The sequence below is a fragment of the Myiozetetes cayanensis genome, unplaced genomic scaffold, assembly GCF_022539395.1.
Source record: "Myiozetetes cayanensis isolate MyiCay16 unplaced genomic scaffold, myiCay2020 scf5-8, whole genome shotgun sequence".
In the NCBI taxonomy this organism is placed as follows: domain Eukaryota; kingdom Metazoa; phylum Chordata; class Aves; order Passeriformes; family Tyrannidae; genus Myiozetetes; species Myiozetetes cayanensis.
This window is the reverse complement of record NW_026087742.1, coordinates 33,082,795-33,102,655: the sequence shown is the minus strand read 5'-3', so window position 1 is coordinate 33,102,655 and position 19,861 is coordinate 33,082,795. Positions and strand designations below refer to the sequence as shown.

Below are 19,861 nucleotides of genomic sequence, written 5' to 3'. Positions count from 1 at the left end.
ATCTTACACCTAACTTGCATAAATTTCTTTATTTTTCTTTGTTATGAACAGTAATAACTCACATATACAACTTTAATAAATAAATGTCTTAAATTACTAGGATGGTAGCAAGAGCAAGTGACTGAAATTAAGCTTTTCTTGCTTATGTATTTCAAAACTGCTAGACACTTCAGATTCACACTTTCAGAAATATAACCACAAGGTTATCCCTTACCTTTTCTCCTTCCCACACTGTCTGTACACTGTATCTATCTTTTTGTGTTTCATTCTAAGTCAAAGCTTTTTTGAAGTAGAGAAAATCTCACATAATCTCACCCACTATACTGCTGCTGTAAACAAATGTTCTTAGTCAAAAAAAGACACAAAATGAAATATCTAAGTACTTTCTGGATTTTTACTTTTGGTCTTTTTAGGAGTGCCTAAAAACAACTCAGACCCAAATTGATGTGATGCAACTTTTTTCCAAAGGTGTCACCGGTTTTTGTTGTTGTTGGGTATTTTGTTTAGTTTAGTTTTTAGCTTGGGGCAGTTTCATTTGTTTGTTTTGCTTGGCTTTGCTTTTGGGATTTGTTTTAGTTTGGTGGGGTTTTTGTTTTGTTTTGTGTTTTGGGGTTTTTTTCAGTTTGTTTTTGTGGGTTTTGTTTGGTTTTGTTTGTTTGTTTGTTTTTCTGGAAATTTAGCTTATAAAAATCGTGGCTAGGACTGTTGACTTCCATCACAACACACTTGGATGTCACAGTTGTGCAGTCAGAGGACAAATAACCATTTTATAAACAGAAAAAAAGCATGATACATAGGAAACTTATATGTGCTATGACAGGTCCTATGCCTTATCTTTCTGATAATAACTTTACAGGACAGGTATTTTATCAACACGGTGTACAAGTTATTGAAATCTTGAACTTAATACTTTAGGAGTCTAAACAATTCTAAACTAAGATTTAATGTCCATGCAGTTCTGCATTATGTTTATCTTTATACAATTAAAGATCCTAGAGTTCATTGCCAAATTTATGCATTATGACTTTTTTTTTTCCTCTCTTTCCTAGTACTTATAAGCTTAAGTATGTAGCATATTGTGGAAAACTGAAGTATGTAGATCTGGAACTTGGTAGAATTTGAAAGAAAGTAACGTATTAGTGAAATCCAGAAAAGGAGATCGTCAGAAAAAATGCTGAAAGAAAATCTGATGAGATAACAGGAGCCTTCAGAGTGAACAAAGTTCTGCCATAAAAAGTATTCCAGCAACATATACCAAAATTGCTATTCAAACTCATCCTGTATGCATAGAAAATCAGAGGTATCTTATCTCTAGAGAGAACTCTCCTAGAAAGAAAGTTTGCTATTAATTAATTTTGTCCTGGACTGCTCAGTTCTTAGTAAACACAGAAATAAACCCAGAGTCAATGTACATCAAGAGAAAATAAACAAAGAAACATGTCAATTCATTCATAAAAACAAAGATTCTCAGTGGTGCCATAAGGTTTCATTTACATGGGAAGTCTTTGAGAAGGAGATAAGATCTCTTTACTTAGTCATTTGCCAACATCCATTTAGAACTGCAGTATATAAGATATACTATGCAATTCCAAGTTTCCTTCAGAAGGCAGTCCTTGCTTAGGATCTACAATTTCCATTAGTAATCATATGTGCATGTATCAATATATTTTCTACTTTTTGATCACAAAACATTGATCACAAATAATGACATCTGTATGTATTCTGATATACAAAAGAACTTGAATACCTACAAGAATTATTTGTTCAACCCATAGATATTATTGCAGGATGACTGTAGTATGCAATTTTTTTCACAAGGAAATCTCTGGATATCATCAAAATGTCAGGACAGAGATGATAATAATTAGGAAATATGATATTGTTTTTATGATAAGATTTATAGAGAGAGGAGGATTGCTCAGAATCTCCAAGAGAGACTATTTCTTGAGCTATTTCTTGTTTCCATAAAACCTGCCTATTTTAACAGAATTTCAAGAACTTCAAGAATTTCAAAATATGGCTTTTTTGGTGGCTGTGGCACAATAAATGCATCATAGCAAAGCTCTACTTCCTCCTGCTGAGATGACTTTATATATTTGCATATAATCTGCAAAAAAGAGTTGAGTTAGAGGTAAAGAAGATAAAGAGTGGGAGATGTGCACAAAATAAGAAATCAAAGTGTATACAGTATTCAACCCTTTGAGATACTGAATCTTAGGTGCAGAAGAGTTGAAATCAATCTGAGTGGGTAGAACAGGCATTGCATGCCAATGTTCTGGATCTAAGAAGACAACTTAAGTAGGAATTAATTAAGGAGAAAAAAACTCTAAGACAAATGCTAAAAAAGATATTTATCTGAGTGATCAAGTTAGTTACAAAGTTGGGTACTTGGGACACAAAATGCTGCAACAGGAGCCAAAGGAGAGGAGCCACAAGAAAATAGGCATGGAGCAAGTGGGGCTTTTCTAATGGGAAAGGTTCCATGTAAATTCAAAACCACAAACAGTACCAGAAGTAAAAAAAAAAAAAAAAAAAAAAAATTAGGACAGTTTCTTCTTTAAATAGAAAGAATGTGATACAAAGACATACCGATAATATGAGAAAAGAATGAAAGAAAGAATTAACACAGTAGTATGAAAGAAATTAAGGAAACAAGTTTAATCAAAGAAGTTATTTGAATGATGGGTGAAATGAATAAGAAATGGTACCAAAGAGATATAAAAAGACTGGGGTGGACTTTTTCCTAAATAGCATAATCAAGGAGATGAAGTATAAACCCAAGTAGGAATATTTTATTTGGAAGTTTTCCAAGATTCATATTGGGAAACAAAGGCCCTGAAAAGGAACTAGAAAAGCTTAGAATCCCCAAAATGACTGTACAAGTGCTTTAAAGAATAATTTCATTCACAACAGTATAAGCTGATATGAGAATAAGAGCTCTGGAGGAATAAGTCTGTCTTATTTGATTTTCCTTTATTACAGGGGATTCATTCCTTGCCTCTATTGACTTAAGCTAAGAAAGATTAGATTCACTCTGAATGAGACAAAGAGGTGATCTTTACCTTACCAATGGTAATGTTTGCTTTTCTGTAATATTTGACTTTTCCTAAAAAGAGCAGATTTTCCTCAGTGAATATTGCTGATAAACAACTGCAATGTGCCAGCTGTAAATCTAGAACACTGATGGTGTTTTTGAAAACTCTCTTTGTTTAATAAGGCTGCAAAAAGTGAAAGGCTTTCCAGTGCTGAGGACTAACAATTTTTACTAAGCAGGTAAATCTGTTTGGATTAACTAAATACTTATAATCCCATGGACTCTTAAATTAGTTGTACAGGTGTTGGACTGTTTTATAAAAGATGATCCCAAAAAGACAGACCAAATCACTTTAAAAGAACACTTCTTAATCAGAATCAAATGCTAATCTTTAAATTATATGCTCTGATTACTTTAATACAAACATGACCCTATATTCATATACACTCTGAAAGAAACAAATACTGGCAGGGGATCCCATAAGGGACACATCAACAGTTGCACAATCACAACCCCACTGCCGTTCTATGAAATCGCCAGAAAATAACATACTTTTTTTTCACCACAGAACTAGATAGAAAGAAAGCCTAAATTTCTGAAAACAAAAGTGACTTCTGTTTCTTCCTCCTGTTTTCACCAAGCAAACAGAATCAAATTAAATCTCTTGTTATGTACAATCACTGATTTCCATGACTATATAGGCCAAGAAACAAGAGCATATGGCCCAAACATACAAGGGTATTTTGGAATAGGAGACATATTTAGAAAAGCTAATACTTATAAAAGATAAATATTAACTTAAATTTTCTTATAAACACCAATGTTTTTAGTTTTCCCTGAAAAATACCTAGCTTCTAGCTATTAGTGTTGTTATGTACTAGTAAAACCACACAGTTTTATACTGATTTCTCATTTATTCATTCTCTAGATAACGCTTCCAAAGTAAGATGATATGAGATAAAAGAAAGTACTTATTATCTGAGATGTAATAACTTAAACTATTTTCCAGCTCTTCCTGACCATCATTAAAAATGACCCTGGAGAGGTTAGAAGTGCGCTCTCATCACGCTTCAGGGTGAGGTATTGAAGGCAGGACTGCCTTAGACTGGAAGAAAGGGTTGAAGAAAACTTTATGATGTTCAGCAGGAAGAAACAGTAAGTCCTGCCCCTAGCATAGGCTAACCTCCATCAATAGCACAGGCATTGACAACCTGGCAGCAGCTCTATGGAAAAGTGCTTGGGGCTCCTGATGGATGGCAAGCTGGGCATGAGCCAGCTGTGTGTCCTGGCAGCAAAAAGGTCAACAGCATCCTGGGCTGTATAAGCAGGAGCAGAGTCTGGAGAATCAGCAGAAGCTTATTCCTCCCGATAGCTGCCACTCATTAGACTGTACCTAGAAACTGCATTCGGTTTTAATTCTCACACTATGGGAAAAAAAAAACGCAAAAGGCAAGAAGTTGAGAGGTGTGCTGCTGGGATGGGTGTGGTTGGAACACTAGCCTGGTGAGAAGAAGCTGGGGGATCTGGGCATTTTCAGCCTGGAAAAGGGGTTCCTCTAGAGACAACTAATGACAGACCACCAGTGCTTACAGGAAGATCATCAAGACAGAGCTAAGCCTTTCAGAGTGGTATGTAGTAAGAGGATGAGAGACAGCAGGCAACTGTTGAAACAAGAAAGGGTCAAACTGGTTATAAGGAAAAGTATTTTCCTCAGAACAGCTGAGCAGTGGAACAGGTTTCACAGAGAGGCTCTACAACATCCATCCGTGGAGATTTTTGAGATTCAATTGGATAAATTCCAGAGCAAGCTTGTCTGGCCGCATAGTTGACCTTGAATTACCACGTTGGCCTATGATGCTCTGTATGTGATTTACTTTTGCTCCCTTTCAGCACAAAGAGAAGAAACCTAGCTGAGACACCCACTGCAGTGATATTCTCACCACAGGCATTACCACAGCATTACCAGCAGACATTAACACCAGAACACGAGACAGTATCTTTCTCCTAACTGAAAGTCTCCATAACAGAGCTCTGGTCTTTTCCTTTCATATGTACCTAGAGAAATCACTCAGTTTTTGTTTTAAGCATTCATACTTTCCCCAGTAAGTCTCCAAATTGGCACCTCAGGATTATCCTACAATGAAGAATTTTCCTGTGCAATTGCTCAGGATAATAAGCCTTAAGTGCAGGTTTAGTGCCACAGAAACACAACTGCATAACATGGCATTGTATAGATTTCACAATAATCACAATGCTCAGTATTTACATAATACATCTTCTGAATGCTTAACACACTATTAGCAATCTGCATTTAATAACAGTAGGGTCATCAGGTTGCAAAATGCTCAGGTGGCCCCTTACTGTTTTACATTTCAATATTAGTTTTGATTCTGCTGCATCACTTTTATTATATCTTAAATTTGAATTAATTTGATTTCCCATTGTTTGGGATATGAAAGCATTTCACACAAACTTATCTGAATGCTGATAGAAAAATTAAACAAGCTCCCCAGCAGCTTCTGAGAATTCAAGAAGGATGACAAATTCTGGTTAATCTGATAGAGAAATGATGGAAAAAACCAAAGATCAAGAGACAATGCCCTACTGAGAAGAAAAAAATAAAAAAGAGGAACTGTTAAAATGTACAATCAATAAGAAATCAGTGAAGCAGAAGTAGGACTGTATAGATGACAAGGGTAATATTGTGTTGATAGACTGCCAAAAGAAAGTAATTAATTCTTTCACTCACTACTCATAAAGGAACATGAAGTTAATGTAATAAACTGACAGATAATTCACAAATAAGGACAGATAATTACGGAAGGTGCAGAAGCTATAAAGAAATCAGGGAGTCTTGTTGGAGAGAAACAGAAAACATGGCTGCAATCTGCATAAATTTTAAAAATAGATTTTGATCTTGTAAATATACCTTCAAAAATGTAATGGTTAAGGTACATAAAGAGTACACTGACTAGTATTTTCTTATACAACACTGAAAAGCTAGATCTGGAAGTACATAACTAGAGGAGAGCACTATTTTTAATTTTTTGCTTATTTAAGAGGTAGTGATAAAAGAAGACAACATTAAGTAAAGAAATGACCCAGACTGAAAGAAAAACAAAGACATCAAACACACTGAGAATGATCTCCAGTCATTTTCAGAAGTATAAACTTCTCACAATGAAGAAACATCTATATCTGATTGTAGTGAATCAGTTTCAAGACTGAGATGTTAAATAGACTAATTCTATAAAAATCTGAAAATAATTAATTTATACTTAGTACATAAAACAATTATATTTCTATTCAAATTCATCCTGATTAAATTACACTGGAGAGGGTGAATATGGGGAGTTTGCACCTGTTTGGTTGTTTTTCATTAGTTTTTTTTTAATATATACTTTTACTATCTCACATGAATTGGAAAAAATTAAAGTAACAAGAAATTACAGACACAAAAATTGCAAGGAATTCTTATCATTAAAATACCCCAAACCAAACAACAGCTGAACAGAAGCAGACTTGCTACAATGTGCAAAATAACTAAGATGCAAATTTGGCAAATATAAATATGCATCTCTACAGAAAAATAAGCCAAAACTTCATTATCCAGCAGTAACTTGAATTTTACTGTCCTGAGATTCTGCAAAGAAAAAATGCCAAAGAAATGTTAAGTTCTAGTTTTATTTTGTTTTGATTTTGATAACACCACTTGATCCTTAAGCTGTTTTATCTAACCTCTTGGGTTAATTAAAAAAGTCAGAGTAACTAAATGCTTTTCCAGTTCTGTTTGATACCCTGTATAAAATGATAGTCATCTTCATATGCGACTGGAATACAGTGTTCCTAGTCAAATAAAGAAAACCTCGATTAGGCATAGCTTTGCAGGCAGCAGAAAGGGTCATGGCAATTTTTTACTGCTTAAATGTCACATCACAAAACAGAGCTATCACAGGACATGTTTTTTTTCATGGCATTTAATAAAAAAATATTTCTCTACCTGCTGAAATCTATGCAAATGCATTGACATGAATACAACTTGACATAGATTAGCTTGTGCTGATTCACCAGGGTCAGAATTACCCCCTCATCACAGAATTAAACAAACTCTGTGAGTGGGAAAGAATTATCTACAAGAAAAAGGGTACCAGCACTGCAAATAGCATGAAGGATTTCGGGAAGTGAGTTTTATCAGAAGAATACACTTTTTGAATGGAAAATTCGGAAAATGTTTTGCTTTTTTTAACGTCTATATGAACATATACATAAAGCATTCCTACATGTACTGAAATGTAGGTAGTAGTCCACTGATAGTGGCTACATGTGAGACTTTAGTGGCACGTTTCGACATCTTTCGATATCCTTACAACTAACAGTGCAATCAGTACTACCATAACAAGTAGTTTGCCTAAAATCTTTTACTGTTTTATGTTTCATTATGACTTGTCACTGATAAGCATAACATATTTATTCTCTTCTCTGTTAAAAGCTTGTCAAAGTAATATAATGCATTGCCTTAATTTCATAAAATGTTGGTTTTCCCGAGTAATGCTTCTTTAACTGCAGTCTCAGGAATACATAAAAAGAATGGGAAAAATGAATATGATGGAAATATAACTCATAATTACTACGGCAGTTCTACCCATTACCTCCAGAAAGAAGTATGGTGAGTGAAAGTCCTTATATAAAACAATTTTCAGCCAAACAAAGTGTGATGTAAATTTTATCATACTTACCATAAGAAGTCTATCTCCAACCTGTAACCTCCCATCTTTTTGTGCAGCTCCCCCATCAATAATCTTGGTGACATAAATGCTGTTGTCCCCAGGGATGTGTTGGTTTCCTACCCCTCCTGCAATACTGAATCCCAGACCTGGAGAAGATATTGTAAAGAAAACATTAGCAATACAGTATATAACATTAAAGAGAAGTGGAAAGTAGCATATATATTGTACACTTATAGTACTTTTTACAGAAATACAAATAACATAAGTGGGGTCCTTACTCTTACTTTCCCTAAAAGGCCAGGGAAAGAACTAAATTAAGAAAATTCCTTGTCATTTACAATTGTAGGAAGGTAGAGACAAAAATAATTGAATTGGTATGATTCTATATAACCCACTCGCTGAGGGCCAGTAGAGCCTATTACAAGAATTTATGGCCCAGTTTGCAATGACTAGTAATAAAACAATGAATCCTGAAGTTTATTTTGTTAAATACCGGTGCAAAATATATCACCACCTATCAGAACAAAATGAAAAGTGTTCTGATTGTCCACACAATTTGAAGAATATTTGGAAAGGTCTAATAAGGGTTTTGCAAGTTTATGGAGTACCACAGTGAAGGGTCAGTGAAAGTAAACCAGAAATGATGTAGATGTTTGGATTTAAATCGTGGGCGTTTTCTCTAGGACACAAACATCTTTGGCTATGGATACATAAGTTGAGAGAGCAATAGTCCTTTGTACATATATAGCTTCTGTTCAGAGATCTGTGAAATTCCTAGATAAACACTCAAACTGGAACAACATCAATAATATATACTGATACAATTCAAGAAAAGGAAGGTAAAATATATAGATGTCATGGGAATAAAAAAAGACAGTTTCCCCCCTTTCCTATTTTTCCTTTCTTCTGACATATGACATAAACAGACAAATGATTGCTTTAATTTATAAGAACATTTAAATCTTTTAATCGGAGAAAAGACAGGAAAAGGCAGTAAAATGCAATAGTAAAAAATGAATTGTGTGGAATTTGGCATTTTATCACAAACTCAACAGCCAGACTTCATGGGCAATAAAAATTAAGGGATTTTTAATATGCATATGGTTTTATAGCAGCTGTTTGCGTGCAGAGAGAAGGGTTTTTTGAGTCAATTAAATATTTTTTTTTCTCACATTATTTTCATTTGTTCATCATTTTAGCTTCAAAAAGATGTGAGGTCAGAAAACATAATGGACTACTTAATGGGTAGTGCCAAACCAGTAGATTACAAAAAGAAACCTCTGAATTGATATCTCAAATCGAAACACTACTTGATTAATTAAGATGACTACTAACAATAGTCATGAAGTTAATTTAGAAATATGGATAATTAAAATAAAGCTTTATTTAATTTCCAGATAAAGCTGGTGATCACTGTTACTATTTATATGCATCTACCAGGACAACTGCAAGGATATAAAGATTATGATTTTTCCAGCATAGAAGAATTGCTTCATTACCCTGGGACTACTAATAAGAAGCAAAAAAATATTCTAACAAAACATCAAGAATGGAAATTTTCTTTAAAACATTAGTTGTGGACGAGGAACAATCATTGAATAATCTTTCTTGGTGACATCATTATAATAATCTTGACCCAAACACCATCTGTATAAGCTTCTACCTTTAAAGATCCGAGAGTATTCTAGAATGATGATGGGAGCAATTGAGTGGGCTAGACTGCAGAAAGAGAGTTTTCTTCAGCTTCACTGCTCACCTAGGACATGACCTTGAGAAGATTAGGTCCCAGTACACTTCGATCCTCTTCTCTCCCCTTTATTAGCACTGTACTCTCGTAAAGGGGCAAGGTCGTTTCTGGCCACACATCTACTCTGTGTTTGGCACACAGGGGGTCCTAATGAGGCCTGGTCCTGCTGCAGTATAAGCAAGTACTAGCCAAGATGACCACTTCCATTTTCTGCAGTGCTGACTGCCGTGCTTGGCTTGCTGTTTGCTTGCATGGTTTTATCACAACAGATGTATGAAACCACAAAGGAAAAGAGCAGAAACACAGGGTCCTTGCATTACAAAAGTGAAGCTTATAATAATGAAAGGAGTAGCTTTTTCTACTTCAGTTTACATAAAATTTAGATGTGCTACATTGTGTGGGGCTACATGGTATTTTTAAGCAGAGTCTGACTTTGGGAAACCAAAAAACCAGCACTGAGTATAAAAAGGTTTAAAAGAGCAGAACAACACAGGGGATAACCCTGTGGGGAACAAAAGGAGAGTGGGTATGAAAGAAAACTGAGTAACAGAAAGATTTTCCATATCTTTCCTATCAGTAATGATTTAGTGTCATTGCTTAATCATACTTGCCTTCTTTAAAAGACTTTTTCTTGGGAAGAATGGGGAATAGAACAATGGCCCATTTAATTTTACTTAAACGACTTTTGCTAATTGCTAAGGCACAAGGAAAGTATAATAAAACTTTTGGGTAGGATTCATATGGCCAAAATGACATCAGACAACTATGCTAATCAATTATGCTACCTGCATGATAAATGAAAATTCATTAAGAACTTTTAAAGTATGATTCATCTCATCTAAACTAGACATCTGAGAAAGATGAGATGAATCACATTCTCAGTTTCTGAAAGGTTGGGGGCTGGGTGTGGGAAGAGGTGGGTGGGAAGATCAGTGCTATGAAAGTTCACAACCTGAGTTAAGTCTCACCTCCATGTAGACTGAAGGCTTCTGTATTGTTTTAAGACTTTGGAAAGGTTGGTGCAACTCTAGTGTGCATCCTTCATCACTAACTACAACAGGTTGGTCTTATATCAGATTCTTATTCTGTTTTAAAACCACAGAATAATTCAAACAATTGAAAAAAATAGAGCAAGGTATGTTTTCTAAATGGCCTTTTTCATTGTTCCATTGAATTAAAAAAAAAAAACAACACAACAATAAAGAACTTGGAAGATTGGGAGTTGATCACTTCTGCTTTTGCTGATGTGCAATCTGTTTCGCAGCAACAGTTCAGCTTGGACAGAGCACTCCATTTCCTCTCAACAGGAATTAGATGGAGGATAAAATTACAATGGAGCTGAGGAAGAAATGTTTTATTATGATGGTGGTGAGGCACTGGGACAGGTTTCCCAGAGAATTTGTGGATGCCCCAAGCCTGGAAGTGTTCGAGGACCTGGTCTATTTAACGACAGTGTTGGACTAGGTGACGTATGAGATCCCTTCTAATGTAAAACATTCTATAATTCTGTGGTTCTACAAAGAAAAGACTACTCCAAGAGGAAAAAAGAAAGGAAACTGGATTTAATACCAGTGGTACAACCAGTCAAATTCAGTTTCGTTCAAAATGACTGAAGAAGATAGGCCCATATAATATTGACTCAACGTGTAAACCAGGGAAGATGAGTCAAACTTTATTTCCTCCCATTTTCACTGGATGTGTGTTTGTAAAACTCATCTGCTTTTGGGTTCCACAAACACTGATCACTGATCTTGTGAAGAACAACATATGACTATTTACATCTATTTTACATTATTTGCTGCCCCATACATATTTTAAATACACAGCTAAAAAATATGTTCTAACTACTTTTCTGGTAAAACATAGGTTGGAGGCTTCTCCTATAATTAGTCCAGCAAAGTCACCTCTCTGTGATAATAATAAAATCACTGTTTAAGACACTGTGGATGAATTATGCTGTGGACATACCACTTTGCAGTAAGCTAAGAGGGAGATTAAAAAAAAACAATTGCAGCTAGATAATATCAGCTTTCTAATGAGAAGTGAAGTTAAAGAAAATCACTCATAGCCCAAAATGGACGTGTATTTTGCTATTATCCTACACAGAGAGCCAAGCTTACTTTAAATCAGCAAACTAAGGATTTTAGAATACAAATCCAACATGAGTTTCACAGTTCCCATTAATGGGGAAGTCAAAGTAAGCAGCTTTTAAGTCATGACCTTAAAATATAATTAGGAAGTGTGTGATTTGCAGGTACTTAACCAAACCAGTGCACTTCAGAGACGTAAAATGCATAATTCCTAGCCATACCACAGTATGCCTTACCTCATAACTGACCTGTGAGTATAGAGTAACTTGTTGAAGCCAAAACATGAATAGCAGTTGTAATACAAATATTATCACAGAAACAAATGAAATATGAATGGATATTGAATGTAAGCACAAAGAAAGAACAAAGGTTAGAGAAATTATGTGTATTAACAATAGAGAACATTCCTAACAATAAAACTTAAAATGAATAATTTTTGTCATGCCTGGACAGAAAGTCTGGACTCTGGAAGACCGCAATATAGCTGCCTTGTCAGCAGAAGACCTTGTACCATAACAATAGAATGTTGGTAGCAAGATTGCAGCATGTGACATATACCATTCTCTTGCCTGTAAGCCCAACAGGAAAGCAGATAATATTGACAAAGATGCATGTTTAATAAATGAAGAAAAACAGGCAATGAACAGCAAACTTGTCTAAGACTTAGAGAGTAAGGAAAGGACAATTAATTGTAAAGGACCATGCCGTAACAACACTAGACTCCTAGAGAGTATAAATTATCTCTCCAAAATCAGTCAGTCCATGGTTACCAATCAAGGAAATGCAAAGAGATGTGGTAAAGGTTTGATGTCCCATGTCGTTTGTGTCACACACAAGAGAACCACCTCAGCACATGCATCCTGGGGCCGAAGATGGGGATAAAAGGAAGAGTGAATGAAATAAATATCATAATTGGTTAACTTATTTGGAGATTTCATGAATGCATATTATTCCTTCTTCCTGTACAGTCTCTGATTGCTTTTTGTCACAATCATTTTCTACAGGTGTGAAATTAACTGATTTGCTCCAGAACACTCTGTGAATTCAGATTTTAAGAAACTGTTTCAGGTAGCAAAACAGACAATACCATCAGAAAGGATCCACGCAACATCCTGCAAAAAAGGATCATCCCCACTGATGACCTTCCCTGACACTGCAAGCCTGGTTGCTGTGTGGGACATGACACATCGACCATGCTCCTGTGAGCAACCAGACAAGGCAATGAGGAACCTAAACTCAGGCAGCTCCTCCAAGGACCAGCCATTTCTACAACACTCAGTTACAAAACAAAGCTTGGTGTTGTTTTATTGTTTAAATTGTTTAAATTACTTATTGTTTAAATTACTTAAATGTACAGAGGCAATATCTATATAGCCTCTTTTTTTCCTCCAAAAGGGAGAAGAGTATCATATTGATGAATCTACCAATGAAATTGTCAAACCTAGAACACTGAAGCCCAATCCAGGTTTCTGACTAATCAAATTCCACTTGCAGGGAGGAAAGGAATATGGGTAACATAAAATGCTTTGACTAATAAAACGATTGATCTGTTTTGACAGGTACCACAGATATATCCAGTGTTATACGAGTAAACAAACTATAAAAATATTAATTATACACAGAGAAGCAGCAGGGACTCTCTCTCCTTGTCCTTTATTCAAGCCTCTAGTTGCCAGTTTAGGTTTCCTGGAGGAGATATATAGCACCTATTTACAAGCAGCATCCCACAATTGTGGACATTTATTAAGCTTATTATAGCTGCAACTTATGATTAGTGTTCATTATTGACAGCAGATTCCGCTTTTATCTGGTACTTACAAAAATGAAATACATTACAAAACAAATATTAAAATATTTTTCACAATAATTATACAATGTTACAGGGAGGGACTAATCATCCTCTACAGAGCTCTCTCTGTCTTTTTTTGTTGTACCATGAATCAATTCCTGAGAAACTATTAATCCCAAATTTAAGATGTCACTTTATCTATATCTCCTCTCCTTCATGTAGTTGGGATAGGTTTAAGTACCAATTTATTTGAGTGAGTTCTTAAAACAATTCCTATTCCTGACTCATGTGACAGTTTATACCAGAAGGACTTACATGAATAAAATGTTACTACATTTTGTTCTGTGGATGAAAAAGTCAGTCTAAAGTACAGTATGATTCATAAAACTTTTACTAATATTCATACCATATTTAAAAGCTGCCTACTTTCATTGTTAATTTTAATTCCTGTTTCAGACCCTGCTCCCAGATAACTTCAGAGGGCTCTTTTAGTAACCAACAATTTAAAAATAGTCTTGACCAGGAAAAAGGTCCAAGTCCCTACACATCTAACAGAGCATATTGTTATCTGGTGTTTCTTTCTAACAGCTTTGGGTTAAAAACTTCAAGTATCTTCCTTACTGTTTTGACTTTTTTTCTTCAGATATATCCAGTGTTTTCAGTTATTTCCCAGCTGATGTCAGATAGAATAAATATGATGTACAGTGGCACTAGGCAAGAAGAATATTCTATGAAACCACCTTACACAAGAAGAAAATTATTGTTCCCCTTACACTGTGTGTCATTATATGTGCATGCCTTCAGGTATATATCCAACTGTTTCTGCACAGTTCCTTTGTTCTTGCCCACAGCCATTTTTGTAGTTATTAATTTCATTAATCCCTATATTCTGGCTGCCTGTGTATCACCCTTCCATAGTACTGAACCAATGGAGATGCCAGATTACAGTACAGCCTCTACTGAACATCACACACTGTACTTCCACCGAGTATGGCCAGCACGCTCATGAGAGACGCTACGACTGGATACTGTTTGGCAGCTGTGATCACACAGCAGGCAAAGAAAACCCTTTCCTTGCAAATGAGCACTGATTACACAGCAACATTGGTATGTCTCTCAGGGGGATCTGACCCCTCTATAACTTCAGGGAGAGAGGACTTGGAGTTTTTCTGCATGGAGTCAGATTTTGGTAAAGGTTTTAATAGAAAATAAACAGTAAAATTTTTCATCATTTATTTGCCTTTATCTGCACAATTTTTTATCTTTGCAAACTGAAATTTTCAAGATAAATTTCAATTGTATAGTTAGTTCTAATTTTACCTATTCTTGAAGGAAAAAGTAATTGAAATTTAAAATATTACAGTAACAAAAACTTGCTGAAAATCCCAGTGCAAGAATCTGCAGAGGTGTGTCCTTGATGCTTGCCTGATGAGAAAAAAGATATTGATCTCACAGAGATTAAAATGTCTTCAAGACACTGGTGCATATGTACATTCATACTATTCTAAAGAGCTCTCTGGTGGACTGAAGGCTTGTAAAAATGGCAGTGAGACAAAATTCAGAGGAGAGATTGTGGTGGCAGCTGCTATCTGGTGATGTAATGATGGTTGTTTGAATATCTAAGCAGGTTTTCAGTATAGGTAATTGCAAAATTTGGCTACAACACTTCCAACTACAGCTCCTTATACCTGTTCCAAAGCACCTTCATGCTCAAATATCCTGGAAAGCTCCCTGCCCAGCATTGCATTATCTGAGCTTTCTCTTCTGCTGGGGACAGGGAAGTGCAAAACATTACATCTTCTCCTTGGACAAAAGGGTTCATCAGCATTGCCTGAGACTCGCAAAAGTTAGAAGCACAAAAGAGTCCAGAACATGAAAAAACATTTTCTGGGTATTTCAGGGATTTCCTTGCTGAGTTACTCTGCTCTAGCCTCAGGAGGAAATGTAAACAACTTAAACTCTTTCCAACTACTTCAGCGTTCTTTTGGTCATCAAAATCAAACATTGCAGCCAAATGTATTGGGTTATAACATGAAAGAAAGTAATCTGTTTTCAGAGCACAGGGTTATACTCCTTTGTTTAAAAAAAAATTGTTTACAGTTCCAGCCAGAGAGGAAACGATGAGAAAGTGAGATTATGACGCAAATGTTAATACAGCTCCAAGGCAATGAGTGCATGTTTAAAAACAATCATGGTGTAGGTACAGTAGGTAAAGCATCACTGTACATTATCATAATAGTAAAGCTAATCTTTCCGTAATCTTTATTAAAGCCTTGAAAACACATCTTGTAAAATTACACTGCTATTTTTAGGAATTTGTAAAAAATTCTCTAACAAGCAAATGAAAACAACCCCTTCTTTTCTATTGTTTTGCAGTTAAATGTTTTACCCGTTATGATTTTTTTCCCTGCATATATTTATCCCTAAAGACACATTCTCTTCAGATATAGTAGAAAAAAAAGGAAACAGCAAGTTAGAAAAATACACTTAGAGCCTCATTAGAAGTTGTGTTGTTTCTATACTTTTACATGAATTCAAATTAATTAGGAATAAATTTCCCACAAAGCACAGACACTGAGCAGTCTAATTGCACAACAGGAATTCTCAAGAATACTTTAAAATTTTCCTTGAAAAGATTAGGGAATTTGCTTAATTATTCACAATAATCTGACTTTTAAAAGCACTAATGAGGATTCAAGTTCACTGAAAATCACATTAAATCACACTGTCACAATTTTACTAGTGTAAGTGCAAGAAAGAGAATATTATTTCATTTTTGACATATACTGACACTCCAAGAATTACAGCAAGCAGTCTGCTTCTTTTAGGTAAAAGTTGCACAATACACGAAATCTAAACATTTCAAGTTAAAACCAGTGAAATTAGGTTTTTAAAAAAGTAAAGATTACTGGTGTGAAGCAGAAAAATCCAGGATCTGCCACTTATGAAGAGGATTAACCTCTTATAATTTGATGTTTTTAAATGCCTTTTCCCTTCTCACATTTCTATGCCATGTCTGAATATGCCTACTATTGAAGCTGTGAATGAATGGTGACTTCCTTTTCATGAAGGAAGTTTTCACATATTTTTGGTGGACCCACAAATAGTCCTCATACCCAGAGGCACTAAAAATCAGAATTTTTGGTTATGGTAGATATCATCTGGCTGGCTGCCTGTGTGATAGGATCATATATATCTTGCAGAGAGTACTGTTAAACACAGCATAAGTGGACTGTTTCACTGAATGTCACATAAATGGACTGCTAAAGAGTCATTCTATTTTTTTTCTACATTACCAGCATTTTTCTTAGCAAAAGGCTGTTGGTTTTGTTTGGGGGTTTTCTTTTTTTTTTTTTAAGCCCATCCTCACCCTTGCTCTTTTATTCACTTGAGCAAAAATCAGCTGGACTATACATGACTATAGATGCTAAAGACATACACAGAAAGTGTGCAAGGTCAGGTTGGATGGGGCTTTGAGTAACCCGGTCTAAGGAAGGTGTTCCTGGCCTTGTCAGGGGTTCTGGATAATCTTTAAGGTGATCTTCAGGATGATCTTTAAGGTCCCTTCCAGCCCAAACCATTCCATGATTCTAAGCAGTCAGATGTCATAATAAGCAGAGAAAAGCCAGGTGGGAGGCTGTACAGTGCATTTGTAAGATTGTCATATGCTGACCTAAAACCTCACTGCTGCCAAGAGTCAACTCTGACCTGCTTCCTGCCTTTGGCTACCTTTTCTCAACTGCCTGCCTTGTATTAGCCATGAAAATTTTCTAGCCAAATGGTAAATTGAAAATGGCATGAAGACCAAATCAAATCAATCTGAATCACAGACCAGGTGTACACTGACCAGCATCTACAGAGATGGCAGCAGTACGAGTCAGCAGATGAGGTTGGTGTTGGGCTCACATGTCCCCTTTGCTGGCAGCATGGTTCTGTACATGGCACCTTATCACAGAACTGTGACTCCTATGGAGGGAAGTGCAAGGTTACATCACTGCTGCTCTGCAAACTCAATTTGGAGGATGTGGCCAAAAGGAAAGACACAGAGACAAGAGCAAGTAGCTGAAGTCAGTAGGACAGCAATGTCTATTTAGACTAGTACTGCACTGGAACAAAAGTCAATAAAGATATGCCTTTAGAGCATGAGCCCTACTGCCAGGGAAGAAAAAAATAAAACTGCTCTCCTAAGCTAAAGAGAGAGAAGTTAACAATTCAATATTTCTGTAACTTTTGCTTTGGAAGATACACTGGAACTATGAACCTTTCCTGGCTAGAAATCAAATATCAGGTTTTAACTTACCCTTTCAAGAGAAGCATGAGGCTTCAGAATGTTGGATTTAATCACCATGGTATGGACTGTGAGAAGGTCTAGGTTAGAGCACAGTTATACATGCAGGTTGAAAGCAGGGGGAAATCAAATTATCTCTACTGTCCAAATTTTCTCTACTGTTCAAATTTTTAAAACAATTACTCATATTACCATAGATATACGCTATTTATTATGTATTTATTTCAACTGCATCTCCTGTTAAAAATTCCATTTTCCATTCATATGTAACTGATAATCAACCAGCTCTCTAATGTTTTCACTTTGAGGAAAAGTATCTGGAAATGGGATGAACATGGCAGATCTTGGTTTCACTGGTGTAAAACCAAGAGAAGTTCTGTTTCCCTGACTGCTTCCTCTCTTCACCAGACAATTTGACAAAATCTTGAAGGTTTTTTTCCCCTTTCACTCAGTGTTCACGCACTTAAATTTCATTTGACCTTATGTAATTCCTGATGCTACAAAATTTGGACATGTAACTTTTGGGCAAAGAAAAAAATAACAGGCCATGGCTCCTCTGCAGTGCCAAGAGACAGTTACAGAAACCTGGAATAACTGCAGTGAGAAGATCCAAAGAGTACACTATTGTTTTTACACTATAACTGGGCTTCAAATTCTGAAACATGGTTCACTTTCCATGCACAAAGTACACTTGCTGCTTCAGGTGTAGGAACCAAATTTATGCTGACAGTCGATCACAGTTTGCCAGTCATTAACAAATAGTACCTATGTCATTTTCTGCACAAATTACTGTAATTACTGACAGCAGCACAAGTTATTTCACCTCCTAATAATGCAAATGAAAAGCATTTCTTCGTGTAGATGTGCACACTAAGACCTGCCCTAGTTATCACTTTTTGATGAGATGTTAATTTTTTTAAGTCTTTGTATTATGTTAAGTTGTGTTTTTCCTGCCATTTTTTCTAATACAAATTAATTTTTGAAATCTACAGACTTGACACAGGAGAAAACTATGCCAATTCAGGAAGACAAGTTATTTGCTTTGTATAATGTTAGGTGATAGACCTTTGATACAGCTGGGTCACTGCTTTCTAAGTTCAATAGCTCTTCTAGAAAAATATTTAATAATTTGTCACCAACAAAATGGAGACAGAAGGAGCAGTCTGTCAGTTTGGGATCTGTTTAACAACCATATATGTCAGGGACAGACTCATCAGTTTCTTTTGTTTGTCCTCCATCTGATGAGGGGAATTTAACATTTATCTTCTAATCCCTGTTACAAAGCTGAACAGAAATGCTTTATTTAAAAGCTCTCTGCCAATTATTCTGAAGCTTGAAAATACAAAATGAAATCAAATTTCATCCTGTAGCCTCTTATCTATTTGCAATCAGCACATAAATAATCTGTCATGCATTCAGTTATATCCTTCTTAAAAAAACAGAGAGAAATCAAGGCACAATGTACAAGTAATTTTGCTTTTTTATGTAAGGCAATTTACAGAGCCCTGATCTTAAAAGTTTACAGGCATATAAATGATACAGAGAAAGAAGAGAGACGGTGCTTATTGAACAGAAGAAATAAGGAGAAGACACAGATTCATGAGTCATTGCCCTTTCCTTTGACTCTTTTTGTCTCCCTGAAACTATAGTTTGGTCCCTTAGTTCAGTTTACTGATAACTCTGTCTTACGGCACTCTAGGAAACAAAGTGAAATTAAAATGTTTTATTTGCTGGTGAGAAGCACCCTATACTGTCACAGAGTAAAATGGCTAAAATCAGATACTTGTGCCTTTCTAAGAAAGGTATTTCTAAGAAAGATGAGGACAGACTTTTTAGTAGGGCCTGTAGCAATAGGACAAGGGGCAACAGTTTTAAAGTAAAAGAGGGTAGATTTAAACTAAATACAAGGAAGAAATTTTTTATGATGTGGGTAGTGAAACACTGACACAGATTGCCCAGTGGTGGTGGATGCCCCATGCCAGGAAAAATTCATGATCAAATTGGATGGGGCTCTGAACAACCTGATCTAGTTACCAGTGTTCTTACTCACTTCAGGAGGGTTGGGACTAGATGACCTTTAAAGCTCTCTTCCAACCCAAAACATTCTTTCATTCTATGATTCTAGAACTTCTCAGAAATTATGCCAAATATTTGCTGAGGGAATTGTGCTCTATTATAGGTAACTA

The 19,861-nt window shown here is 35.7% G+C and overlaps 1 protein-coding gene across 24 annotated transcripts in view; it reads right to left on the bottom strand.

The window, feature by feature from the left end:
• Positions 1 to 19,861, bottom strand: part of DLG2 (discs large MAGUK scaffold protein 2) — a 996,215-nt gene that overhangs the window by 274,665 nt on the left and 701,689 nt on the right. For all 24 annotated transcript variants that reach the window (XM_050332274.1, XM_050332275.1, XM_050332276.1 and 21 more), the window contains one exon: positions 7,771 to 7,907. In XM_050332274.1, coding sequence (XP_050188231.1) covers positions 7,771 to 7,907 — 137 coding nt within the window. The remainder of the gene's footprint in view (positions 1 to 7,770; positions 7,908 to 19,861) is intronic.